This window comes from Giraffa tippelskirchi, chromosome 12, assembly GCF_054371585.1.
Source record: "Giraffa tippelskirchi isolate mGirTip1 chromosome 12, T2T-mGirTip1v1.2.pri, whole genome shotgun sequence".
NCBI lineage: Eukaryota > Metazoa > Chordata > Mammalia > Artiodactyla > Giraffidae > Giraffa > Giraffa tippelskirchi.
In genome coordinates, this window is record NC_137286.1 from 33170799 (window position 1) to 33198521 (window position 27723).

At 51.9% G+C, this 27723-nt stretch overlaps 1 protein-coding gene across 1 annotated transcript in view; it reads left to right on the forward strand.

Moving 5' to 3' along the window:
* The first annotated feature begins 239 nt into the window (after positions 1-239).
* The window catches only part of CCDC33 (coiled-coil domain containing 33), a 107415-nt gene continuing 79931 nt past the window's right edge, over positions 240-27723 (forward strand). Inside the window, 5 exon segments of the mRNA XM_081547261.1 lie at positions 240-8866; positions 15208-15366; positions 16137-16245; positions 17651-17723; positions 25216-25340. Coding sequence (XP_081403387.1) covers positions 8792-8866; positions 15208-15366; positions 16137-16245; positions 17651-17723; positions 25216-25340 — 541 coding nt within the window. The 5' untranslated portion in view covers positions 240-8791.

The following is a 27723-nucleotide window of genomic DNA, read 5'->3' on the forward strand; positions in this document are numbered from 1 at the left end:
CCTCTCTCTCCTTTGACTCTGGTGTCTGCAGATGGCACACGGTCACAGAGCATCTCTCTGGACCCGTTCAAACAGTCAGGTGTTTCCATCTCTGGACTTTACCTTTTTCTTTTCCTAATTTATTTTTTACTGAAGTATAATTGAATTACAATGTTGTGTTAATTACTTCTGTATAGGAAAGCGAATCAGTTATCATATATATACATATATATATACACACACATTCTTTTCCATATTCTTTTTTGTTATGGCTTATCACAGGATATTGAATATAATCCCTTGTACTATACTATATTCTTGCCTGGGAAATCCAGAGGAGCCTAGCAGGCTACAGGCCATGGGGTCACAAAAGAGTAGGACACAACAGCAACTCAACAACAACTATACAGTAGGACCTTGTTGTTTATCCATTTTATATATACCAGTTTGCATCTGCAGTCCCACACTCCCAATCCAACTCTCTCCCACCCTTCTCCCGCTTGGCAACTACCAGTCTGTTCTCTATGTCCCTGATTCTGTTTCAGAGATATTACAGGTTCACTTTTGTTGTATATTAGATTCCACATATAAGTGATATCATATGGAATTTGTCTTCCTCGTTCTGACTTACTTAGTATGATCATCTCTAGTTGCATCCATGTTGCTGCAAATGGCATTATTCCATTCTTTTTTATGGCTGAGCAATATTCCATTATATACATATACCCCATCTTCTTTATTCATTCACCTGTCAATGGACATTTAGGTTGTTTCCTTGTGAATTTGACCTTCTTCATGTTGTCCAAGTTTTAGGAGTGAGGGATGGAGTAAAGGAAAAAGCAATTAGCTTTGGTGGTTATGACCACAGGCTTTGGAGCCAGCAGGTCTGCATTCGAATCCCAACTCTGCTGCTTTGAAGTTTGGACAAGTCCCTTAATTTCGCAGAGCATCTGTTTCCTTATCTTAAAGTGGAGTAGCAGCAATAATCCCTGGAGACTGTGTGTGTGTGAGGATGGAATGAGTCAGTGACTAAGTGCTGGGCACTGCACCTGGCACATAGTAAGAGCTCTCTCATTAGCAGGGAGTGAAGGGTGTGAAGGTAGCTGGGTGCGAAGATGCGGAGGTGACGAGGATGGCAACAATACCAGGGTATCATATGGGTGCTCGGGCCCACAGAGAGGGGCTCACACAGCAGGTGCCTCAGTCAGGGGCTTTGTGGGAAAAAGAAGGCATTCAAATTCAGTCATTTGAGGGGAATTGATCAGAGGGGTTGTTTGCAAAGTTGAGGGTGATGTTTAGGAAAAATAAAAGGGACAGTGTAGTCCCCTGGGGGCTAGTAAGTCAGAGGACCCCTTACTGCCCCTTAGCCCTAACAGGCAAGAGAGGGAATGATGACCTGGAGGGGCAGCTATAGGAGAGTGCTGCCTGTCAGTCTGGGTGGCCCTGGGGAGGGGGCCGGCCAACCTAGAGAACCAGCCAGGAGGATCTTCCTAGCTCCCTGATGACCCTCCCATATACCCAGCCCAACCAGACCCCAGTGAAGTAGTGACGTAGATAGCCTCCTGGGCACAGGGCCGGGTGGAGACGCGGGAGAATGGGAGACACCCAGCACAGCAGGTGACAGGAGAGGAGACTCAGCTGCATCCTCCAGCCACGCTCACCAGCTCTCCAGTTGGGACTCTCTCAGAAGTAGCCTGCGGCCCAGTCCTTGGGCTACTTCTTTGGTGTGGGAGGGGCTGAGGGCAGGAACAGTGACAGGCTGGAGGGAACCACAGACTGAGGGGTTCCAGGTGCCCCCAGCAGATTTCTGGCTGCAGTGACTGAAGCTAACTCTGCCCAGCACCTTAAGGGGTAGGATGTGAACCGGCCCCCAGGCGCCCCAGTAGGAGTTGTAATTGAAGCACAAGGCAGAGCCAGTCTCCCCTACTCACCCCCAAATCTCTCTAAAAACTTCCAGGTTGAGCCTCAGCTGATGTGAGGTCAGAGCAGCTGTGGATTCACCACTGTACTTAGAGGAGGGGGCCCTCCTGGAGTCTGCCAGCCTTCAGTCAACAAGTGAGCACCTGCTGTACACGCCACTGGGGCTCAGGGAAAGTGGCATTTGGAGCGCAGAGACCCTCTTAGGGAACTGCCTTGGCTGACAATTGTCAGTAACTCAGGGAGGGGCAGGGACTTGACCTCAGGTTTATTTCCTGTCAGGAGTGAACTCAGCAGCGCAGGTGCAGGCAGGTGTTACCATCAACAGAGGACTGTTCAGAGCAGGAGAGAAGGGGGTCAGGAAGGGCTCCTGGATGACATGTCTTGAGCTGGACCCTAAGGATTTAGGTGGGAGGGGAAGAGAGCTTTCTGGCGAGGGGGCTGCCTTGAGAATGGTGGCTGTGGAAATGGGCTTGGAAGCCAGGAAAAGAGTGAGTCTGGGGAAGAGAGTAGGTGGGGGGCTGGAATATCTGGGGTGGGTAAAGATGTGCAGACTGTGCCCTAAAGACATTTTTTTACTTCTCTGGCTCATTTCTTCTGGGATAGAACCTGCCAAGGCAAAGCTGTTTAGCAAGGAGAAGAGCAAGCATTTTGGGAACACTTAATTGGATCAGCACTAAGGGCTTTGCCTGCATTGTCTCTTTCAGTCCTCATAGCTGCCTGATTTCCCCACTGTACAAATAAGAGAGCCAAAGCTCCGAGAGGGTTAGTATTCGAACCTGGTCACACAGTTATCAGTTGCTATTCGCTACAAAACCCACTAAATTTCCCACTTCATCTATCCCCTCCCTGTCCCAAAAGCCCAGTTCAGCTGCTCAGAAGAAATGGAGATAAAATGTTGGGATGGGGGATGGGGAGTAGTGGTGGTGAAAGAATGGGGGAGATGGACGGATAGACTCTTCCTGCTGCCCAGCAAGCCCAGCGCCGATCTAAGGGAGGAAGCAGGACCCCTCCTTCCCCAAGAGCTGGCCTCAGATCCGGAGCAGTGGCTGTGGGCTCCCTAATGGCTGTGTTTAACCCCTGGCCCCATCGAAAGAGACTGCTCCAAGTGTTCTCTCCTAGGGGGAGGAGGTGGGTAGGGTTACCTATTAGCTGTGAGATCAATCATTACCTGCTTTCCCTCACAATGGAATCTCCCTGAGTCATCAAAGCTTGGGGCTGGTCCCCCGGGGCAGGGGAGCAGAAGGTCTTTGGGGCATTTGGGAAGGAGGTTTGTGTCCTTGGCAGGGGGAGGCCAAGTTCCCTTTACTGGGAAAGGGGAATGAGGCAGGTAGAACAGCTGGGGGTGAGGGGAGGTGGAGTAGCTGGGGAAGGGGGTTCATAGTGTTGTGACGTAGGAAAGCCACGCCCAGTCCCCTGGCTGGTGGCCGTCTCCCTGGTGAGGAGCAAGCACTTCTGGGGGGCAGCAAGCACTTCTGGGGGGCAAGGTTAGTGAAATCTAGGAGTGAGTGTCCCCGGGGCCCTTGGTCCAGGGAGCCAGGCAGCCAGTGAGGCAGTGGGAAGGCCTTCTTTCCGGCATTGCTGAGTGTGCAGGGATCACTAGCACTCTGGAGCCAGACCGCCTGGAACCAGCCCTCAATTGCATTATCTTCTTCCCAGGCAGGAAGGTCACCGGATTGGGTGCTGCAGAGACAGATAGTTCAGAGGCTAGAAGGGCAGCCGGGTGAGAGCCCAGAGCCCAGGGGTCACCAGGAGGAGCTGTGGGGCGGGGCAGGGGCCACAGCAGGGCAGGCAAGGCAATTAGGGTGCAGAATTTACGGAGGTACAGTGGCAGGAATACTCACATAGCCCTGAGAGCCAGTGCCTCTTAAATGTTTGCTCCCTGAGAGCCCTGCTGCAGGGCCCTGGACTGAGCCACGAACGGCCACTGGAGTAGCACTGGTCCCCTCCCCCCACCACAACTTGCTGCCAAAAGCTTTGGGACTGATAGAAGGGGGAGACACTCTAGGGAGACTGGGGAACCATCCCCTGAGGCCTTCTCCATGCATATTATATCGTGACAGTCGGCCCAGGCCTGGGAAGGGAGAAAACTGGGAGTGGGACTCACAACTTCCATCCCCAACCCTCTTAGCTGGTGACCTTTCAGTCCTGATTAAAGGTGAGTTCTCAGCTTTTCTGCTCTGAACTAGGGAGAAGCACATCCTCTCTTCATGGATCTCAGACTTGTTGTGGCGAAGGGGATTGTGTAAGTCAATGAAGCTATGAGCCATGCTGTTTAGGGCCACCCAAGACGGACAGGTCATAGTGGAGAGCTCTGACAAAACATGGTCCACTGGAGGAGGGAATGGCAAAACACCCCATAAACTTGCCAGGAGAACCCCATGAGCAATATGAAAAGGCAAAAAGATATGACACCAGGAGATGAACCCCCCAGGTCGGAAGGCATCCAGTATGCTACTGGGGAGGAGTGGATGGCAATCCCTAATAGCTCCAGAAAGAATGAAGCAGCCGAAGCGGGGAAAACGCTCAGTTCTGGATGTGTCTGGTGATGAAAGTAAAATCCAATGCTGTAAAGAACAATATTGCATAGGAACATGAAATGTTAGTTTCATGAATCAAGGTGAATTGGACATGGTCAAGCAGGAGATGGCAAGATTGAATGCCAACATCTTAGGAATTGATATCTTAGGAAATGGACAGAGATGGGTGAATTTAATTCAGATAACCATTATATCTACTACTATGGGCAAGAATCCCTTAGAAGAAATGGAGTAGCCCTCATAGTCAACAGAAGAGTCTGAAATGCACTACTTGAGTGCAACCTCAAAAATGACAGAAGGGTCTTGATTTGTTTCCAAGACAAACCATTCAACTTCTAAGTCTGTGCCCCAACCACTAATGCTGAATAAGCTGAAGTTGACCGATTCTATGAAGACCTATAATACCTTCTGGAACTAACACACACACACACACGCAAATGTCCTTTTCATCATAGGGGATTGGAATGCAACAGTAAGAAGTCAAGAGATACTTGGAATAACACGCAATTTTGGCCTTGGAGTACAAAATTAAGCAGGGCAAAGGCTAACAGAGTTTTGTTAAGAGAACACACTAGTCACAGCAAACACCCTTTTCTAACAACACAAAGAGCTGACTCTACACATGGACATCACCAGATGATCTATACTGAAATCAGCTTGGTTATATTCTTTGCAGCCAAAGATGGAGAAGCTCTGTACTATCAGCAAAAACAAGACTGGGAGCTGACTGTGGCTCAGATCAAATGCTCCTTATTGCAGAATTCAGGTTTAAATTGAATAAAGTAGAGAAAACCACTAAGCCACTCAGGTATGACCTAAATCAAATCCTTTATGATTACACAGTGGAGGTGACGAATAGATTAAGGGATTAGATCTGGTAGACAGAGTGCCTGAAGAACTATGGATGGAGATTCATAACACTGTACAGGAGGAGGTGTTCAAAACCATCCCAAAGAAAAAGGAAGGCAAAGTGACTGTCTGAGGAGAGCTTACGAATAACCGAGGAGAGAAGAGAAGTGAAAGGCAAGGGAGGAAAGGAAAGATACACCCAACTGAATGCGGAGTTCTAGAGAATAGCAAGGAGAGATAAGAATGCCTTCTTAAATGAACAATGCAAAGAAATAGAGGAAAACGATAGAATGGTAAAGATTGGAGAGCTTTTCAAGAAAATTGGAGATATCAAGAGAACATTTCATGCAAGGATGAACACAGTAAAGGGCAGAAATTGTAAGGACCTAACAGAAGCAGAAGAGATTAAGAAGAGGTGGCAAGAATACACAGAAGAACTATACAAAAAAGGTCTTAATGACCCGGATAACCATGATGGGTGGTCACTCACCTTGAGCTGGACATCCTGGAGAATGAAGTTGAGATGGCCTTAGGAAGCACTACTATGAACAAAGCTAGAGTTGGTGGAGGTGACTGAATTCCAGCTGAGCTATTTAAAATCCTAAAAGATGATAATGTTAAAATGCTGCAGTCAATATATCAGCAAATTTGGAAAACTCAGCCGTGGCCACAGGACTAGAAAAGCTCAGTTTTCATTCCAATCTCAAAGAAGAACAATGGCAAAGAATGTTCAAACTACTGTACAATTGCCCTCATTTCACATGCTAGCAAGGTGATGCTCAAAATCCTTCAAGCTAAGTAGGCTTCAGCAGTATGTGAACCGAGAACTTCCAGATGTACAAGCTGGTTTAGAAAAAGCGGAGGAACCAGAGATCAAATTGCCAACATTAATTGGGTCATGAAGAAAGCAAGGGAGTCCCAGAAAAACATCTACTTCTGCTTCATTGACTATGTGAAAGCTTTTGACTCTGTGGATCACAACCAACTGTGGAAAATTCTTAGAGAATTGGGAATGCCTGACCAATTTACCTGTCTCCTGAGAAACCTGTATGCAGGTCAAGAAGCAACAGATCCTGGACATGGAACAACTGACTAGTTCAAAATTGGGAAAAGAGTACAACAAGGGTGCTTACTATCACCCTGCTTGTTTAACTTACATGCAGAGTACATCACGTGAAATGCTGGGCTGGATGAAGCACAAGCTGGAATCAAGATTGCTGGGAGAAATATCAACAACCTCAGATATGGAGATGATACCACTCTAATGGCAGAAAGTGAAGAGGAACTAAAGAGCCTCTTGATGAGGGTGAAAGAGGAGAGTGAAAAAGTTCGCTTGAAACTCAACATGAAAAAAACTAAGATCACAGCACTGGGTTCCATCACTTTATGGCAAAGAGAAAGGGAAAAAGTGAAAGCAGTGACAGATTTTATTTTCTTGGGCTCCAAAAATCACTGCAGATGCTGACTGCAGTCACGAAATTAAAAGATGCTTGCTCCTTGGAAGGAAAGTTGTGACAAACCAAGAAAGCATATTAAAAAGCAGAGACACCACCAACAATTGTCCATATAGTCAAAGCTATGGTTTTTCCAGTAGTCATGTACGGTGTGAGAGTTGGACCACAAAGAAGTTTAAGCGCCAAGAACTGATGCTTTCGAACTGTGATGCTAGAGAAGACTCTTGAGAGTCCCTTGGACTAGGAGATGAACCCAGTTAATCCTAAGGGAAACCAACCCTGAATATCCATTGGAAGGACTGTTGCCGAAGCTGAAACACCAGTACTTTGGCCACCTGATGAGAAGAGCTGACTCATTGGAAAAGACTCTAATCCTGGGAAGGGGCTTCCCTTGTAGCTCAGTTGGTAAAGAATCTGCCTGCAGTGCAGGAGACCCGGGTTCGATCCTTGGGTTGGGATGATCCCCTGGAGAAGGAAATGGCGACCCACTCCAGTATCCTTGCCTGGAAAATCTCATGGACAGAGGAGCCTGATGGGCTGCAGTCCATGGGGTCGCAAAGAGTTGGGCACGACTGAGCTACAAACACTAATCCTGGGAAAGGCTGAAGGCAAAAGGAGAAGGGGGCAGCAGAGGATGAGATGGTTAGGCAATAACATCATTGATTCAGTGGACATGAATTTATGCAAACTCCAGGGGATAATAGAGGACAGAGGAGCCTGGCTTACTGCAGACCTTGGGGTCGCAAAGAGCCGGACACAACTTAGCAACTGAACAACACCAACATCCTCCCAGCCCCTCTCTCTCTCTCTCACTCTGGAGTAAGGAGTGGGAGGTAGGCTAGGAGGCCTCCGTAAGACAATAGGCTCCTGCCTCTTGATGCTAGGGTGGGCCTGCTTTTGGTCCTCAAACCAAGGAAAATGGGAAGAACCCTCCATACAGTGTCTAAAGCAGCTGGCAGAAGAATGAGGCAGGCCACAGGAGTCTTCCAGACATCACTCAACCCCACCCTGTGCCTGTATCTCACCTTTGCTAGCCCAGGATTCCTGGTCATCCTTTGAGGCCAGTTCAGACCCTGCCTCCCCATGGAGCAGACCCCACCTCAGGCCAAGGGCCAGTCATTCTTCGTTCTGCCATCTCATGATGGCAGAACCATGCCTGACATGTGGTAAGTGCTCGATAAAAAGGGTTATTATTTTTGTAACCATTTCTTGTGGAGCTCAGAGTTGGGCTAGTCATAACCTTTGGTTCATACTCTAGAACCATTGTTGACCTGTACATGCCCTCTTTAGTCATTTGTTTTCAAGAATATAATGAACACTCATGAACTGGCCACCCATTCTAAGAGACAAGGTTACAATAACACATCCACCTATTTCCCATTCTCTCCCCCATCTTCCCACCCATCCTCCAAGAGGAAACCATTCTCCTGAACTTTGTGTTTATTATTATTAAACAAACAAAAGACCATAGGCATCCACAGAAGCAGGATGGCTGCAGATTCACTAACAGAAATAGCTGTTTTTCCAATTGAGTTGCAACTTCCTTGCCGGCAGCGGCGGGGTTTCCTCCTTTCCTGCAGAGCGGTCAGCGTGTGGCTGGGTACACAGGACCATCAGTGAATCTTGGTTGGTGGGCTGTTTGGGGTCCCCAGAGCAGGAAGGATGAGGACTGAATGCCGGAGAGCAACTCCAGGAATAGGGGGAAGGGCTTCTGATTGCCCTGCACTGCTCCTGCCAGGTGTCTGTGTGACTTCTGCCTGCCCTGTGAGGTCATAGTGTTACCCAGGTGACCCAGCTGGGTGGGAAAGCCCACTGCTTTTCCAGGTCTGAGCAAAGAGAGGGCCACTCCTGTCTTTACCTTCTGGGGGTGCCAAGAGCCAGTCGCCCAGCTGCTGACCCTGCCCAGCTGGCCATGACCCAGAGCCCCCACAGCACCTCTGCTTACAGAATGTCCCCCTGCTGAGAAAGCCCCAGACCCCTGCCCTCCCCCTTCCCCTGCCCAGGTCCCAGAGCCCGTGTCTGGCACCCCTGAGACCACCTTGATGTTCCATAATGTTCGCCAACCCCAAAGGCTCCAAGGCGCGCAGGCCAGCTGTCTGGGCAGGATTGATCACCCAACGATACCAGGTACTGGTCCCCAAGATTGTTAAACAAGGCCAAACACTCCTGTCCCAAGCGGATGGTATGGAAAAAGAGAAAGGTGAGACCTGAGGGTATGGGCTGTGAACCGGCATGAACTCATCTCTTCTACAGAGTCCTTTGTTTCGTTTGCTCCTGAGTCACAACAGAAGCTTCCTTTCTCTGGACCTCGGTTTTCATAAATGTGAAATGGGGATGGAAGTGGGTTGGGTAACTTTTCCACGTGAGGTTCCTAGACTCTTCGAACATGTGGGATCTGAAACGAGGGGTACTTGCAGGTGTTATCAACTCAATCTGGTGATTTTTGCCTGTCTCCCTGTTACCCAGAGAGAAACACAGCTTGAAATGAGTATATCACCTCCCCTCCACACACACACACAATCTAAAAAGGAGTTTCTGCTTTCTTGTTGCTGGGGGTCACAGAGGCTCAGAGAGCCAGCTGCGATGGTTCATCATCATCCTCCAGGAGATTCCCAGGCTGCTGCCCTGGCAGTGCACATGCCCCACTGCTCCACAGTCTCCCAGCCGTGACCCTGCCCAAATGCTCCAATGACTGGAGAGAAAGGATTTTTGTCTGTTCCTGTCACTGCAGAACAGTGACTGATACATAGTAGGTGCCTAGTAACTCTGACAGAGCAGCACAATCCTTACCTTGTGCTCACTGGCAAGCCCGTACCCTTCACTGTGTCACTTGCCAAAGGCATACAGGTACTTGCTAACTCGGGAGCACTCTTTTTGTAGTTACACTCAGGTCAAATAAACCAGACGGCTAAGGGTACCCAGATCCCAGTGTGGTTTCTACTTTATTACCCTTGACTTTGGTGTCTCTGGTTCTTGGTGTTCTCTACCCCCAGCTGGTTCTTCCTCTTGGCTCCACCCTCCCCCTTTAAGCCTCCTCCTAGAATGTCACCACAACTTGGGGCCAGGCACCCAGCTAGACTGACCTGGGAGTCCGGAACTGCCAGCTGGTTCCAGAAGCTGATTCTCACCTGCTCACCCAGCTGGATTTGGGGATCTCAGGAGCCCTGAGAAGGAGCCAGATGTGTTTTTTTTGGTTCATAGCTTTGGGAAACATTTTTGATAGTTGGCTAGAACCCCCTATAAGGAGGTCTATAATATACGTAATCACATGTCACATATTAATAATACATATTAGTACTTCTTTGTGAATCTTCCATGTTTTTTCTGATATGGTAATGTTTATAGGTTTCAGTGTTCTTTGTGCTTTAGGGATATCATCCTTTTATATATACTGCAGATATTACCTCCAGTTTGTCTTTTTTCTTTTTTTTTGTATTGTGGTGAATTTTGTACCATTATAGAAGTTGGTATAGATTTTTAAAATTTATTTTATTTTTTGGCTGCACTGGGTCTTCGCTGCTGAGCACGGCTTTCTCCAGGTTCAGGGAGCAGGGGCTCCTCTCTAGTTGGGGTGAGCCAGCTTCTCACTGTGGTGGCTTCTCTTGTTGTGGAGCAAGGGCTCTAGGACCATGGGTTTCAGTAGTTGTAGAACATGGGCTTAGTTGCTCTGAGGCATGTGTGATCTTCTGGGACCAGGGATCGAACCTGTGTCCCCTGCATTGACAGGCAGATTCTTAACCACTGGACAACCAGGGAAGTCCCCTGGTATGGATTTTTAATGTAATAAATCTATCAGTCCTATTTTTTTGTGATTGTTGGCATCTGTGTCCTTTTGAAAAGCCTCTCCTGCTCCAAATGCCACAACTCCTTCTGTTAGTACTGTTTGCCGGTACTGGCTACTCGGGTTATGAGCCTGCATGAATATATATATTGTGGTTCAGAGAAAGCACGTCACCTCCAAGGAACGACTGGTGAGAGCAGAGTAGAGACAGAGGATGTGGAGGTGGATGGATCCTGGTTCCATTTCCAGCTCTGTGCCTATGAGCTAAGCTGTGCGCTTTGGTGAAAGGCCTTTTGTGTCTCTGAGCCTGCTTCCTCACCTATTAAAAGGGCCTCACCATGACCGTCACAACTCCCAGGCAAGTTTAGATGCTGAAACGAGAAGGAACACAAGGGACATTTTTAACTTCAAGCCCGTTATGCAGCTGGAGAAACAGGGGTCCCCGGAGTGAATCAGCCCAAATGACTGATCGGGGGCATTCCTCCCATCCCTCCCAGCCCAGCACCCCCTCCTCTTGCCCCAGTCAGAGCCTCTCCAGTGGTATGGCTTTCAGATTCAGGGATATTCTGGAGGGTGGAACTTGCCTTCCTTGCTTCCTACGGCCTCCCAGATTGCTGGGGCAGAGGAGTAGCCAGGGAGGTTGGAAATCTGTCTCTTTCCACCTCTCTCCCGACCAGAACCAATTTCAGTCCCTGCCACATAGACCATTAACTGCTTCACCGCTAGTGCAATCTTCCTACCCCCACCTTGTCCCCTCCCTCCACCACACACATCCCCAAATGCCCTGAGTGATGGGCAGTCACAGGTCCTTCAGGACATCTGCTGGCTAATCCTGGCTGGAGGGTGAGACACTGGAATTAGCAACTTCTGAGCCTGTCTACACGCCGGAGCCCAGTGGTGGAGCAGAGAGAGCTGTGCTTTGGCATCAGGCAGGTTTGGGTTTTCATAACCCAGCCCTGCCAGTATAGGCTGAGCGGCCTTGGATGCTAGTGGTAAAGAACCCACCTGCCAATGCAGGAGGCATAAGAGATGGAGGTTCGATCCCTGGGTCAGGAAGATCCCCTGGAGGAGGGCATGGCAACTCACTCCAGTATTTTTGCCTAGAGAATCCCATGGACAGAGGAGCTTGGCATGCTATAGTTCATAGGGTCGCAAAGAGTCACACACTCTGAAGTGATTTAGCATGCATGCAAACCAGCCAAACCTCTGCCTAGAAATCCTGCCTACTGATTTCTGCACCCTGGCAGTGTTGGGTGAGTTAACAGGGAGCAAGCCAATGGTGAGTGTGTATCCAGCTCTGCCCCCTGGCCTATAGGAAGTGTCTTCAGGGGACATGAATTCCCTCCCCAGGGCTCAGCTCATCCCCACAGATGGGTTTGTAGGACCTGAGACTTATTTTCATCATCAGTTCACTTCCCCACATGGAACCCAGCATGTGGACATTTCCTATTCCCTGATAAAGTCTCCAGTGTAGGCCTGGGAAGGGCTGGAGGTGGGGAAGGCCTTGATCCTGATACAGGCACACATCTGACGGAAGAGAGAAAGGTAGAAAGGTTGGCCCACTGTGCCCCCTCCAGGTCCTGCTTGACTCCAGGCCTCCCTGGCCTTGGGCCAGCTCCCCCAGTGGGCACATGCCCAAAAGTGAAGCATAAGCAGTTCTTGCCAATCCCCCTGCAAGCTTTATTTCCCGGATGGCTGTCCAGAGGAGAGACACTGAGGATGCAGAGAACATAGAGAGGCATCACACCCGGCCTGGTCTGCAAAATGCCTGGCCAGACTTGGGGGTGCCGGAAAGTCAGTGAGAGCCTCTGGGCTACTGCCATGCTGCTGGGCGCTCACTTCCGGGGACCTCGGGAGCTCATGACAGCGACAAGGGCGCTGAAGCTACCATCCTAGGCAGTTCCTGGGAATATGGGAGTGAGAGGGAAGTTAGTCACCTCTCCTGACCTTACCGCAAGACCTTAGGCCAAATCACTGGGAGAACTGAATTACCAACGGTTCCGAACATCCCCATTGACCAGGTGGGAAAATTAAGGCTCAGCGGGGTTTCCCAAAGAGCTGGGGACATGGATGGGTTGAAACCTAGGTCTCTCAATCCCTGGGCTGCTTGTCTTGCTCCTGGATCACCACACCAGGTCAAACCTGCTGGGGAGTGAGTGGGTTATGGAGCATGCAACCAGGGTGGAACACTGATCTATGAGGGTGGGAGTGGCTCTGCAACTGTTTCTCCTTCTTTCCCCCTCCACCTGGCAGGAGTTCCTTCTGGGTACAACCTCCATCCTCCTCCTCCCGCTCTGGTCTGGCAGAGGAATAGGGGAGGAAGGGGTTACCTCTGCCAAAGGTGATGGCTCCTGCTGGGTCCTGGGTTGAGGGGAGGGGCTCCTCAGAGGAAAGCAAGGAGAGTCTCTGTAGGGATGCCCTCACCTCCCAGTTAGTCATCTTGTTAGGCAAGGATCACAGCCTGTTCCAGGAAGGCCTCTCTGATAGAGAGTCAGATGCACAGGAAGTGAGGGAACAAGCCACAGAAATGGATTTGTAGGGAAGAGCAGTCCAGACAAAAGGGACAGCCAGGGCCAAGCCTGGGAGGCAAAAGCCAGCTTGGTGGGTGTGAGAGATCGCTAGAAGGCCAGAATGGCTGGAGCGAGTAGGCAAGGGGCTCGGAGATGAGACAAGGTCATTTTCCTGGACCAGAGTGTGCAGTCCTTCAAGGCCACGGTGAGGCTGCATGGGAAACAAGGAGCTACTGCAGGAGTTTGAGCAGAGAAGTGGTGTCTGGTTGAAATTGGCAGAGGATCACTCTGGCTGTTCGTGAGAGGCGGCAGGGTGGAGGGAGGGCCAGAAGGAACAAGAAAGCGATGAGGAGGTGAGTGCAGGAACCCCATGTCTCGGACCCAAGTGGAGATGGTGTGAAGGGATCCAATTCTAGACGTGGTTTGAACGTAGAGCTGGCAGGACATGCTGATGGATTGGAGTGGCACTAGGAGCTGCGTGAAATCACAGCCATAAAAGCCCTTCCCTTTCTCTCTGCCTGGAGACTTCCCACAACCAGGAGCAAATGTGCCCAAGACCCCAAGCTCAAAGGGGGACCAGTGTCTGGGGAACCTGGACCCTCACAGAGGAAGCAGGTCAGTGTCAGACAGGCTGGTCTAAGCACTCACTGTCGCATTGGGGAAACCGATTCTCAGAGCACATGTGGCTTTGTTTCCCGCCGTGATGAGAGACAGAGTTGGTTTAAACCCAGACCTTCCAGCACTCAGCGCTCCTCAGGACAGAGGGAGCCAGGGGACCCAGCCTGCCTAGGCTGCCATCAGCACAAAGCCTGACTAGGACAGGTCCTTGCTTTTCTGTGAGTCAGTGTCTCACATCATTCCTGATGGTCTCTGTGGACATTTCCCCCTGAGGACTCCTCCTCCCCTGCCATGGCCTGCCCTGGAATGCAGATCTGAGAGTTGAAGTTTCCCATATAAGACCGTCAGCCCCCAGTTCCCTCCGTATCACCCCAGGGCCCCATCTCCAACCTGAGGAGGTCCACTGCCTCTCCCCCAGGACCAGGAGGGCCTCTCACATCAGCTGGTGCTTATGAATTAGCGGGAGGGACATAATGTGGGGGCATCTCTCGCCAGATGAGGTTTAATTTGGGTCAACTGTGTCAACCCCAGGCCCTGGGAAAGAGGGCCAGGCTGTCAGCACCAAGGAACTGACAAGGACTGGATACGCCAACTACAGCAGCCCGAAGGATGAACATCCGAACCACAGCAACCTCATGTCTGTACCCTGACACTGCCACCCTCCGTGGATTCCCCACTGCCTCCAGAGTCAAGCTGAGCCTGCCCTGGGCCTCCGGAAGCTCCCTCCCCTTCCCACTTTGCCCTCTTTGTCCTCGGCTCAGGGTTCTGCTTTCTGCTTGTGAATCCACAAAATGCTGAGCTGTTGAGCCCCTGCACGTGTGAGCCCCTGCTTGGGGCAACCAGCCTAGAGACTCCATGTGCGGGCAGGCACCTCTCCTCCTCCCGGGTCCATGGGGTTTTCTGGGTAGAAGATGGATGAGGCATCTGGGAAAGGCACATTCGTTCATCTCCATTTAGTGCTTCAGGTGACTTCATGGATGTGGATAAGCCTTTGTAACCTAGAAAGTGCTGGACCTCCCTGGTGGTCCAGTGGTTGAGACTCTGAGCTCCCAATGCAGGGGGCACAGGTTCGATCCTGGTCAGGGAACTAGATCTCGCATGCTGCAACTGAGACCCGGCATAGCCAAATAAATAGTCTAAAAAAATATAAAGCGCTATGCACAGGTGGGACCTGGGGTGACAGGATGGACTAGGGTGAGGTTACAGGAGAGAGCAAAGAGGGCCAATCACCAGAACCTCAAAAGCAGGCAGGATTTTGAAATTACAGACAAGGGTACCAGTAAAAGCAAAGGCTTAGAGGTGGGACTGGCTGGACTTGAAAGGTGAAGTGGCTTGTCTCATTCTATAGGAAGTGATGGATCAGGACTGGGGATGGGAAGAGGGAGGTAGAGATGTGGAGAATGGGACAGAGGTATAGAGAAAAAGGGGTCAAAGTTGACTGCCCCTGTAGTTGCAGACTGGGTATGGGGATGACAGAGGGAAGCGGCTGCTCAGACAAGAGGCAGTAAAGGGAGGTGACCACCCTGGAAGAGGCCACTCAGCCCCAGCTTTCTCCACAGGTCACTGTGGGCCCAGAAGACCCCATGAATACCTCCCAGAAGGTGGACTCTGTCATCAGCCACCTGGCTCCCCCTCGTAAGGAGGCCATCTCAGTCACTCTCCATGGGGCCACCAACCTTCCTGCCTGCAAGGATGGCTCTGTACCATGGCCCTATGTGGTAGTATAAATAGCTGGTTGAGAGCAGAGGCAGGGATGGTGTGCAGGCTAGAGCAGAAACCAGCGTGTGGATATTTGGGATATGAGCACCCAAAGGTTCAGGGCTGGGACTTTGACACCCAGAGGGGAAAGAAGGCCAAGTGTGAATTACCCAGGGGCTGTGGGCTCTGCAGAGGTGAGGTCTCACATCTTCCCTGCTATGTGGGAAGCTGCTCACCAGGGCTGGGGAGGAGGGGAGAGCCACTCCTTGATCTCACAACCACCAGGGTTTGGCCACAAACCCCGCCAGGGTTTCGACCTCAGCAAGGCAGGGTTCCCAGATGCAGAGACCTGGGCTGGACTCAGTGGGAGGTGATGGTCAAAGAAAGGAGAAAGCCTAAGGCCTACCTCTCCCAGCCTCTAAGTGCTCCGTCTTACCATGCGCAATCCTGGGGTAGGGGCCCATGACCATCCTCCTCCTTGGTCCCCATCACTTCTTTGCATACATGTGTGGTGCTCAGTCATGTCTGCCTCTTTGCAACCTCTCGAACCCATGGACTATAGCCCGCCAGGTTCCTCTGTCCATGGGATTCTCCAGGCAAGAATACTGGAGTGGGTTGCCATTTCCTTCTCCAGAGGATCTTCCTGATTCAGGGATTGAACCTGTGTCTCTTGTGATTTCTGAATTGGCAGGCAGATTCTTTACCACCGGCACCACCTTCTTTGGTCATTTCTATTATGGGGCTTCCCTAGTTCCTTCTGATCCCTTAATCCATGCTCCCCTCCAACCAGCTGGAGTCAGGAAGCACACTTCTCGCAGCCTGGTATCTGAGCGAGACCTGCCATGCCATGTCCACTGCCTGCTTCCTGGGCCTCACTTCTGCTGGAAGGGCATCAAGGGGTAAGAGTCTCCATCCAACCAAACTTCTATGTGGATGGAGGGTGGGGCGGGAAGCATCTGCTCTGTCTTGATTATAAAGCATGTGCAGCAACCCCTCCATGAGCTTGCTATCCCTTAGCCCCTCTGTAGACAATGGGAGCCCTAGGCCTCCCCACCAGGCTACCTACCCCTCCCCTCCTCTATCAGTACCTGCCTACAGGCTTTGCCCACATTTCCTTTGGGGGAGTGCCTACCCCAGCTGAAATCCACCTTCAGAGCCTGGTTTGTGCGCCTGCCGCTCGGGGCACCCACCCCAGCTGAGCTGTCCCTGCTTTGGGACCCACAGCAGTGGCAACACTGGTCTGACATACTTTATATAAATAAAATTAGGTGCTGCTCCTCTGTCCCCCACACTGGGGTTTCCAAGGACAGATCCCCTCTCCCCCTCTCCATTTCCCTAACAATATGCCCAGTAGAGGCCTGAACAGATTTAGGGGTCAAGGAATACTGAGGTAAACATTCTAGGTTACTATGACAATAAGCCGGCCACAGGCACCCGCACTGCGAGTGGGACAGAGAATGAGCTGGAGCCCAACAGGTGAAGCACTTGCTTGTCTCAAAAGTCCCGTTTCCACTGCCCAGCTCCTCGGCCCTCCTCTCCCTCCCCCTCCATTTCCTTGGTGAGGAAGGACAGGTGGCTGAGAGCAGGCTTGGCGGGGAGCTCCCTTTTCCCCTCCGCTATTTCCATAAACCAATTATCGCTGATCATCTCGGGAGATTGAGGCCCTGCCTATCACCAATCCAGCTTGGGCGGCGGGGCAGGGAGCTGGGCGGCCCAGGGCTCCTCGACCTGTGCCGGCACCCGGTTGCCATGGGAACGCGCAGTGGGAGCCAAGGGGCGGAGCCCGGGTGAAGGGTGTGGAGGGGTGTGAGGGAGTAGCGGGGAGCGCATGGCTGCACCCATCTCCACCCAGAGAGGGGGCAGGGAGCAGGGCCTGGGCGAGCCTGCAGCCTGCGTTCCAGGGCTCCAGGCTGGCGGAGCTGCCACCAGCCTCGGAGGTGCTAATGAGATGCAAATACAAGCAGAAGGGGGGCCTTCTGAGAAAGAAGGCCCAGCTGTCAAAACCTGAAAGGGGCTTTCAGTGCGAGCCCCCAGCACCAAGCAGGAACCCCAGGGAGAGGACTGAGACCCTCAGAAGCCCTACACCCTGGAAAGAACACTGTATCTGCCATTACCCCTCCACGCCTGATTTCTAATACACAGCTACAAAGCATAAGGACGTCCACCAAAGCTTTCATTTTTCTCACAATGAATATTTCAATGCTTGAAATATATATTGTATGTTTAATATATATTAAATCATATTATATAATATTGAATATATATAAAATTCTATGTTCTTTCAAAATATTTTTTTTCCCTCAGCTTTTTGTTGCCTGTGTTTTGGTGCCCTCTCCTCAGTTTCCTACTTTCTGCCATCCCATTGGTCCCACCTCAGGTAGGGAATATGGTCCTTGGGGTTCCTACCTCTGTCTGGTTCCCTCCTCCTTTCTGAGTGGTTGCAATCCCAGCAGGCAGGCCCATTTTGGGGCTGGAGAGGTGGGGGAGGGATGAGGGGTGAGAGCACCCCAAAGCCATTCACTCACTCAACTCATTAGTGAGGAGCAGAATAGGTGGGGTTCAAGTCCAAAGATGGGTCCTGGCTAGTCTGGGGTGTAGCCACTTCCCTCCATCATGAAGGCTCTAGCCTTGAGCCGATCTAGTAATAGAGTATGTCCCCCAGTGGTGACTATGCCAGACCAACAGGTCCACGTGGCTCATCTTGTGGTTGGTTCTGCCTCTTTCCAGCTGAGCCATTGACCTGCTTCCAATCTGACCCCTCTTCTTCACTGAAATGTTGTTCAGTCACCAAGTTGTGTCTGACTCTTCGCAACCCCATGGATTGTAGCACACCGGGCCTTCCTGTCCCTCACCTCCTCCTGGAGTTTGCCCAAGTTCATGTCCATTGAATCAGTGATGCTATCCAACCATAGCTTTGTTTAAAATCACCAGTAATCACCATGCCTAGCTCTCCATGCAACGGGTCTCATCGTCTGTGATCTCTCAGTGGCATTAGCTCCTCATGACCACTCATTCTGTTGGAAATCCTTCCTTGTCTTGGCTTCCAGGATGCCCTACTCTTATTTTCTTTGAAGTATAACTCTTTATCTCGTCTACCTGGAATTAAATGTTGGCCTGTTCCAGGTATCAACCCAAGGTCTCTCTCTTATTTCTCTATACTCTCTCTTCATGTGAACTCCTCCCCATCTTGGCATCAGTAATCACATTCTTTTTCCCCCATTCAATCCACTGCCAAGTCGTGTCAATTCTCCTGTGATCTTGATTTTGGCCGCTCCTCTCCACCAGCTCCACCACCTCAGGTTACTGCACTGTTCACCTATTAGTACATCTAATATGACCCTTTTTCAAACCCCCTTCAAAGGCAGGTTATCATTTGATACGGTGGTGCCATAGTACCAGTGGAACTCTCTGATGCTTTCACATTGCTCCCAGAGTAAAGAGAGTTCTAGGCCCAACATGGTTAGGTCTTTGTCAGTCCCTCCAGCTCCCTAGCAGCATGATACCCCCACCTCCTTCTGTCTGCTCCAGCCATACCTGATGGACAAACAGCTCTCAATTCTCTGAGCAGTCCCTCTTCCCTCTCACATCAGGCCTTTGCACTCTCCCTTCCCCAGAACATTCTATCCCCCATCTTTGGACCTCAACTAAGTCATCGCCTCCTCAAGGAAGCCCTCCCCACTTCCCAGCCCAGGCCAGATCCTCCTCTAATACATGCTTCCATGGGACTATGTACTTCTCCAGTGTTGCCACTGCAGTTTCACGTGTTTTATGTGCTTTGATGTGATTATTGACTTATTCTTCATCAGTGCCTCCTCCCATTGTGCCCCACTAGTTCCATGAGCAACCCCCAGGTCTGTTTCCCTCACCATCTTATCCCTACTTTCAACATAGCCTCTGGAGCTTAGGAAGCTCTCAATTAATAATTGTTGAATGAATGAATAAACAAATGAATGAATGAATCTGGCTGTATTTTGAGCATGCTCCATGATGTTGGGAAAGTTACTTTACCTCTTGAAGCTGAATAACTCACCTGGGATCCTGCCCCAAAGGGCTGAAGAAATGGGGGAGCCAGACCACCATCTGGGAGATGCTGGCAGATACAAAGCCTTACACAGGGTGAGGGGATATCCTTAGTAGGGGTCACGGTGGGCACCTGAGACCTAGCAGAAGAAGCCACAGAGCAGTGGAGAGAAGGCAAAATGGAATCAGGAAAACCCATGGTCTAGCCCATGGCCTCTGAATCCCTGTGTGATCCCAGGCTGGTCCCTGCCCCTCTCTGAGTCCTGGTTTTCCCATGGCCAGGATATAAGACTTGGCACCCATGCTAGTTCCAGGCTTGCTGGGCTGGTTTGTGCTCTGGCCTGGCAAACAGTCTCAGTTCCTTAGAGGCAACAAGAGCTCCAGTTGTACCACCCAACGGATTGCACCCTGAGGTCTGCTGGGCCAGTGACCAGGCCCAGGGGCTCTCCTGAGCCTGGTTCAAGGCTCTGGGGTCTGAGCAGGGACCAGCACCTGCCTCTCAGCTTGGCACAGAAAGACCTGTCTGACAGAGCACAGCAGGGACCAGGAAGGCAGTCGCCCTGGCAGGTGGGGAGTATCCCAGCATGCAGAGTGTGGGGAGGGGACCAGCCAGGAGATGGCCTGCAGGATTCTGACCCTTGGCCAAGGGCTGGATGGCTGGGCTGCCCGTTGGCAGCTGCTTCTGTGACTGCCTGCTTCCCAGAGCTAAAGAGCAGGGACAAAGCCGGTACTGGGAGGGGGAGGGCTGCTTCCTCTGTGCACATGGAACCGGCTTGGTCCAGGCCAGTGTAAGAGAGACAGGGCACAGATCAGCCCAGTTAGTCATACTCATAGGATCTTTGGGGTTTTTTGGACAAGCCTGAGAGCTATGACCCTGGCCCCAGATTGAGCCTGACCCTGGTGACTAATTGAAGAAGCTATTAAAAGTAGGGCACTTTTGTCTAAGATCCTAGCAAAAAAGGCAAGTTGAAGATGGTTATATTTTTCAAGTGTCTACCATACACCTGGGGCTTCCCTCATAGATCAGTTGGTAAAGAATCTGCCTGCAATGCAGGAGACCTGGGTTCGATTCCTGGGTTGAGAAGATCCTCTGGAGAAGGAAATGGCAACCCACTCCTGTATTCTCACCTGGAGAATCCCCTTGACAGAGGCACCTGGCAGGCTACAGTCCATGGGATCACAAGAGTCAGACAAGACTTAGCAACTAAACCACCACCACCATATACCTGTCAAATGGGCTAGGATTGTGTGTGTGTTTGTGTGTATGTGTGTGTGATATTTAATCATCACTTGGTGTTGTTAAGTAGGTAATATTGTCCTTAGGTTACTAAGGCTCAGAGCATTTTCATGACTTCCCAATGTCACAGAACTAGTGGGCATCCAAGCCAGGATTCCAAAATCCAAAACCTTTTTCCACTTCACTCTCTGCCTTGATCTTCATGTAGCTGCTGCCCTTGGAAGGTGATGTTGGCATCAGGGTCCCAGAATTGCAGAGAAGATCCAGTGACTAGTCTGAAGACCCTCCTGGGACTTGACTGCTCACACCTGCCCGTGTCCAGTTGTGGGCTTTGGCCAAGGGCCCCAGAGGGCAGAAATTTGGGTGAAGTGGGTGGAGGCCCAATATGACCCATAGGTGCCCTGGGAGCTTGTCTCAGCAGCCAGAGCATTGGACTTACAAAAATAACACTATAATAACAAAAATAATACAGTGACAGTGGTCGTGTGAAGTAAAAAAGCAGTCTGCATTTGCTGATAAAGTCCCACACTGAGCTCACTCAGCACTTGTTTCTCCACGCACTCTGGCTCTAATATAGCAACCCAGGGAGGCTGGTCACATTGGCCCAATTTAATAGGCAAGGAGGCCAAGACTTTGGGCAGTGAAGGGACTTGACTTAGATCGCATGACTGGCCAGTGGGAGTGGAGTGGATGAAGAGCACTGTCCCCATCTGGCCACCGGCCATTTGCTCTGGCAGAGACCAAGCCTCCTTCCTTCCCAGCAGGATGCCCATGGGAGAAGGCGTGTGATGGAGGATAAGGCCCTGGAATTCTGAATTTTATCTTCCCTGCAGGGCCTCCTGCCTATGCCAGAGCCTGACCTATCTGCACCTGCTCCAAGTGATGTCAGTCCCTTGAGGCTCAGAGCCTCAGAATTTTTGTTCATTGAGAACATCCCTGTAGCCCAGAGCTATAAACACAGCTGGCGTCAGTGTTTAAAAGGAGGTTGGCCGGAGACCCCACCAGCCAGACTGAAGCCACAGGGTTCTTTCCCAATGTTCCCCCATCACTGCTGCCAAGGCCTCCTGAGGTCTTCTCACACTTGAAACTTTTATTCAAACCCCCACAGCCTGAGCTCTCTCCCAAGGGTGCTGGAATCCTGGAGGGGCAGCCCAAAAGGACAGAGCTTACCAACAGAAGCAAGTATTAGTGGAGCGATTTCAGGCGATGAGGCAGGCCAGGGGGGCCTTCCTGGTGTCCTCATTGCATTAGACACAGGCTGTCTGGTCTGCTTATTTCTGAGCATGACCAAAACTGCTGACAGGGCTCCTCCTTCCTCCCAGGACACCATGAGAAGCCCGGAGGTTTGGTGCCCCATCCAGGCTTGGTCGGGCTTCGCTCTGCCCTTGCCTGGCCCCACGGGTTTCAGGGTCACACACCCTGTAGTCTAGCATCTATTGAAGAGGATGGGAGGCCACTGGGCAGGGAGCCAGGACTGGGTTCCAATTCAGATCCTTCTGCCCTTGTGCTTGCCCGTATCTGTCCTCTCCCATTCCTGCACACACAGTGAGATTCTACCAGAAGGAATGGCACCAGGGATGGCACGGTCACAGCCCCCTCAAGGCCCATGCCAGTTAATAGATGCAGAAGGCAGCCAGGTGTACGACATCTCCCTCACCCCAGGCTACCCACCTCCACCCCAATTCTGGAGTGGTTAGAGCTCTCAACTTTTCAAGAGAAGCTGGGAATTCAGATTATTATGTAAAATCGGCCAGTTTTTACAGGCAGAACGAACACCTCTGCTCAGTTGGATCTGAGTCTCCCCTCCTTGTCTTCCCTTCCTGAACCCTCAGCCCACTTAGACTCAACCTCTGCATTCAGCATCACTGACCACCCTGCTCTCCCAGGGGCCACAGACTTCCCCATGACTGCTCATCCTTTGAACAAGTCTGAGAGGCATCCCCCCTTCTTGTTAAAAAAATATTTATTTATCTGGCTGTGCGGGGTCTTGGTTACAGCATGTGGGATCTAGCTCCCTGACTAGGGATTGAACCTGGGATCCCTGCATTGGGAGTGTGGAGTCTTAGCCACTGGACCACCAGGGAAGCCCCAATCCCCACTTCCTGAAACCCCTTCTTTCTTTGCTCCCAGGACACCCAGTGTCCTGATTCCCCTTTCTCTCTCTGCCCACTCCTCTGTGGGGTCCTTTCTCCCTGTACCCTGTGAATGCCCATGCTCCCTGCTCAGTCCTAGACCCTCCCCTGCATCTCTACACTCCTGAGATATCTCCCCCACCGCAGACTACCCACCTCCACCCCAATTCTGGAGGCTCTAGAATGTATGGGTCCAGTTCAGACCTTTCCAGCCCCTGGACCCACCAGTTAGTGTATATTCTACAGCAGACTCAGTCTTCCCCAAATTGGCCTTCTCATCCCCTCTTCCTCTGGGGTTCACTGTCCATCCAGAAACCTGTGAGTTACAGAGACGTTGTGAGTTACATTGTTGAGAGGAGCTGAGCTCAGAGATGGTTCAAGGATGAGCCCGCACAATCAGTAGCCAGTCGTGCGTGCGTGCACGTGTGCTAAGTCACTTCAGTTGTGCCTGACTATTTGTGACCCTATGGACTGTAGCCCGCCAGGCTCCTCTGTCCATGGAATTCTCCAAGCAAGAATACTGGAGTGGATTGCCACATCCTCCTCCAAGGGATCTTCCCGACCCAAGGATCAAAACTGCATTTCTTGTGTCTCCTGCATTGGCAGATGCGTTCTTTACCACCAGTGCCACCTGGGAAGCCCCAGTAGGCAGTGAGGCCAGAACTCATGAGACCCACAACCTATGAGACTGAGCACTAACCCAGTCTGTCTGGCCTGGGAATGCTCAGAAGGCTGAGGGGTTTTGTCTCTGGGGAGGTGGGCTGTGGCCTCCCTCTTTCCTGCTCCTACAAAGTTAGAGACAGAGGTGTGGCTGGCCCTGAGTGAGGGGAAGGACTCATGGTCCTGACCCTCTCCTGCCCCATCTCTCATCTGCTGACTTCTCAATCAGTTCCAGGGCCTGTGGGGAGTGCCATGTGCATGCCAAGATGTCCTGTGGGTGTTGGAAAAGCTGGACCTGGGGAGCCAGACCATGGCTACAGTAGGGGGTGATCAGGATGGTCAGTGTGGCCAGGAGAACCAGGATCCAGAATCCAGCCCCAGGGCGCCAAGTTGGGACAGAGAGACCAAGGTCCAAGCTGTACCAAGGATCTCAAAGACCCAAGGCCCCACAGCTGGGTTCTGCTTGCCTCCTTGTGAGGACACTCTTCTGGGTTAGAACTTGGGGTCTGAACTCTCCTCCTAGGCTAGAACTGCTTCCAGGGTGGTCCTGATGAGCTTCTCTGGGTTAAAGCAGGGTCCCAGCATTCCAGGCTGAGGGCTGGCATAGCAGAGCTGCAGAGGAGGGGCTGCCTCTGTCTCCATGTGCTTTTCCAAGGGTCCAGCACCCCTTTCTTCATGCCACAAACACTTGTCGGGACCCACTGTGCCCAGACTGGGAGCTGGGAACAACTACAACACTGACAAGGCAGATCCCTGTCCTCCAGGAGCTCACAGTCTAGCGGGGGGAGATGGAGTAGTGAGTAACAGATATCCCTCACTTGCCCTATGCCCACAGTCTCCCAAGGCAGAAGGCAGCTGAGCAGGCTCCAGGACCCAGCACATGGGAACCAGAACTCCTGAGGGAGGCTGTCTCTTAAGGGGGCAGGAGGCAGACTCTGTGTCTCAAGTCATTTTTCTGAAGCTGGGAAGTTCACTTAAATATCTGTCCACATACTTCCTGCTCTAAAATGGCATCTGTGAGAAAGGGAATACTCAGAGGGGGTGTTCAGAGAGACCCACTGAGAAGGATTCCAAGTCATGGTGGATCTTCCAGGGTTGCCTCTCCCAAGGCTGTACTTTCCCAAGGAGACTGTCATTACATCCTCTAGGACATGGTGTTGACAGACAGCTGGGCCCTCTCTCCTCTGCCTGAGAAATGGGTCCCTCACCAAGCTAGGACACAGGATTGGCCACAGTTGGAGATTCCAAAGGGCTTCTCTGGTGGCTCAGATGCTAAAGAATCTGCCTGCAATGAGGGAGACCTGGGTTTGATCCCTGGGTCAGGAAGATTCCCTGGAAAAGGAAATGGCAATTCACTCCAGTATTCTTGCCTGGAGATTTCCATGGACAGAGGAGCTTGGCGGACTACAGTCCATAGGGTCACCAGGAGTCAAATGTGACTGAGCAACTTTCACTTCAGACGTTCCAAAGGCAGCAGATGGCACAGGCAGAGGCCCTTCTTTTCCTCCTACCATCCTCTGCCTCAACAGAGACCAAAGGGGTATCTGGAAAACAAGGTAATTCTCCCCAGGAGAGGGTGAAGGATGTGACAGTGCCTGGTAGACTGGGGCTTGAGTCTGGCTTTGGATCAGCCCCAAAACTCTGTGGGCTCTGGTTTTCCCATGGGCCATATGGAAAGACTATCCCTGCCTGGCTGCCTCCCTGAGCTGCCGGGGGAGGGGTGCCTGTTGACCATAAGGGGCTCCCCTGAGAACAGCAGGGCTATTTCAGATGAAGTGTGGGTGGGGGTGTGGGGATCAGCATTCTTGTTTTACAGAAAGATTTCTTTCTTTGCCAGAGAGCTCATCTCAGAGTTTCTTGGAGTGTGCCATTTCTGATTTCCAGAGCAGTCCCCGCTGCCCACAGGAGAGTGCAGAAAAGGAACCACGCCCGTGTGGATGCCGAGGTGACTGGCCTCCAGTTTACACCTTCGATTCTCTAAATCGAGGGCCCCCCTGTAGTGGTGTAGCACCATCAACAATTAGTGATGGTTCATTAGCATCCAATTAAGAAATGAAACCCAGGATGAGAGCCCATCACTTCGCTGAGAATAACAGCCCGGCTCATGCCTTAAGTGGCAGCCTTCCAGGAGCTCAGAACCCACAATGATCAGATGCACTAGGGCTGGTGGGGTGGGGGAAGGCAAGCATGAAGTGGGGGGGGGGGCACACATCATGGATGGGCTGTTATCTGGTGACGTGGGAGAGGCAAGAGAAGGAGCTTTGGACCAGACACTCCCTGACCCAGATCTCAGCTCCTCCTTCATGGAGCCTCTGGAAGCATCTTCTTGCCCAGCTATCCCTTGGCCAAGACCAGAGGTATGAGGAACAGGGCTTTTCCCTCCTACCTGTCTGGCCTCAGAGGATGACACATCTGGGTATGGAGAGAAGAAGGCTGGAGAGGGAATGAGGTCAGGGAAGACCACAAGCCTCATTTTCCTCTCTGACTACTCCAACTCATGCTCCCAATCCATCGACCTTAGAGAGGCCAGCCAGCCCCTCCCCAGACCTGCTCATGAGCTCATGGCCCCTGTGAGCCTCAGGCTCTATCCTCCAATTGGGAAGGTCCTCCTTTCCACCTGTTCAAGCCATGCCTCCTCCAGGAAACATTCCTTCCCTGGGCCAGCTCAAACAGGGTCAGAAACACAGAAATCCAGCCTCTGACCAGCCTGATAAGATGGCCATCTCTGCAGAGGCCAGCCCTTCCATCCTGTCCACATTGTGTAAGGCTGGGCCTCTGAGGCAGGAAGTGGTCATGGGGTTTGTCTGTGCCTTCCAGGGATGGGGGGTAGCCCTGTGACCTGGGAATCTGGCTGCCTCTTGGGCTTCTGGAGGATGGGGGAAGCTGGCCTTCCTGGCTCAGAGGCCAGCATGGAGGGTCCAGGTAGAAGAGAGTTGCTTTGTCTTCTCAGAACAGAATGAGGCCCAGTCATGGCACGCCAGCATCTGGCCTGCAGCAGTCTTAACCTGAACTTGTTTCCTCACCTCCCTCTAAGGTTCCCTGTGAGAGAGCAGCAGGGCCGTGGAGGACAGGTCAAAAGGTCACAAGACCTCCTCTGCCACCCACACACCCACAGTTCTGCCCTCCACCACATCCTTCTCTATCTACCCAAGCACCTCCCTCCCCAGGGCTTCTGGGAATATCCCTCTGGTCTTTCAGGATTCGGGAGCCTGCCCAGCCAGGACCCCAGCAGCCAGAACAGACCCATACTGGGGTGCTCCCCTTTCCCCTGATCCCCCAAGGGCTGCCCAGGGATTGGCACTCAGGTCAAGTCAGGTGGCCGACATCTTTCCAAAACCCCGCCTAGGAGGAGGCCAGACCTTGGCGGTTGGGTTGTTCGTTTTGAGGAATGTGGAAGACTGAGAGGACAGCCAGGGCAGGAGGTGGGCTGAGACATGGAGGCACCTTGAGGGCTAGCAGACTGGAGGCTGGGTATGAAGATCAGGTACAGCATGTCTCACAAACCTCTGGGGCAGCCTGTACGTGTGGGTGTGTGTACGCATGCGCGCTTGCATACACACACCCCCCCACACACACCCCCACACACACCCACACATGCGCACATGCGCTTGTAATGGGAGAGGGGAAATAGAGGAGTCCGGGAAGGCTTCCTGGGGACAGGGACGGTGGCACACAGGTTTCCCCCTGAGGTATGTGCCCTGGAGGGCATTTGGCGGACAGTGGAGGCTGGGGAGGACCTCAGAAGCTTGCCTCTTTCTCCATCAGCGCCCTCTGCCTTCTCAGAGCTCACCTCCATTCAGAGCTGAGGCCCCTGGAACCAGACAACACGCTCCCCTTAGTTCCAGGCTCACGAAGCAAAGCAGAGTCCTTCGCCCCACCCCCCACACCCCCGCTCTCTCAGCTGGCTGGACTTTGTCAAACACACATGCACCCTCTCCTGCGCCCTGAGGGATAGGCCGGATGGAGGCGGGTTTACGTTTCCTGCAGTTTGGGACCCAGGACTACTGCACTGGGCCTCTGAACCGAACCGCGGTTCCATCCTGGGGTGGCTGCTCTGCTCCCATGGCTGGATGAAGTCTGAGCCCCGGGACAGTGGGCAGCAGCTGGCAGCTCCTCACGGGCCTCTGCTAGAGCCAGGCCAGGGCTTTAGGGACAGGGAGGGAGGGTCTCAAGCTTGCCTGTGTGGAGGCATGTCCCTGAGAGGTCCCCTGGGTGCTGAGACTGCACTGGGAGACCTGAACCCCATCAGAGGCCTGGGGGATACTAGAACTCAGCTTCTCTTGTGCCAGCTGGGGGCCCAGAATGGGGACTGAAAGCCAGGAGTGAAA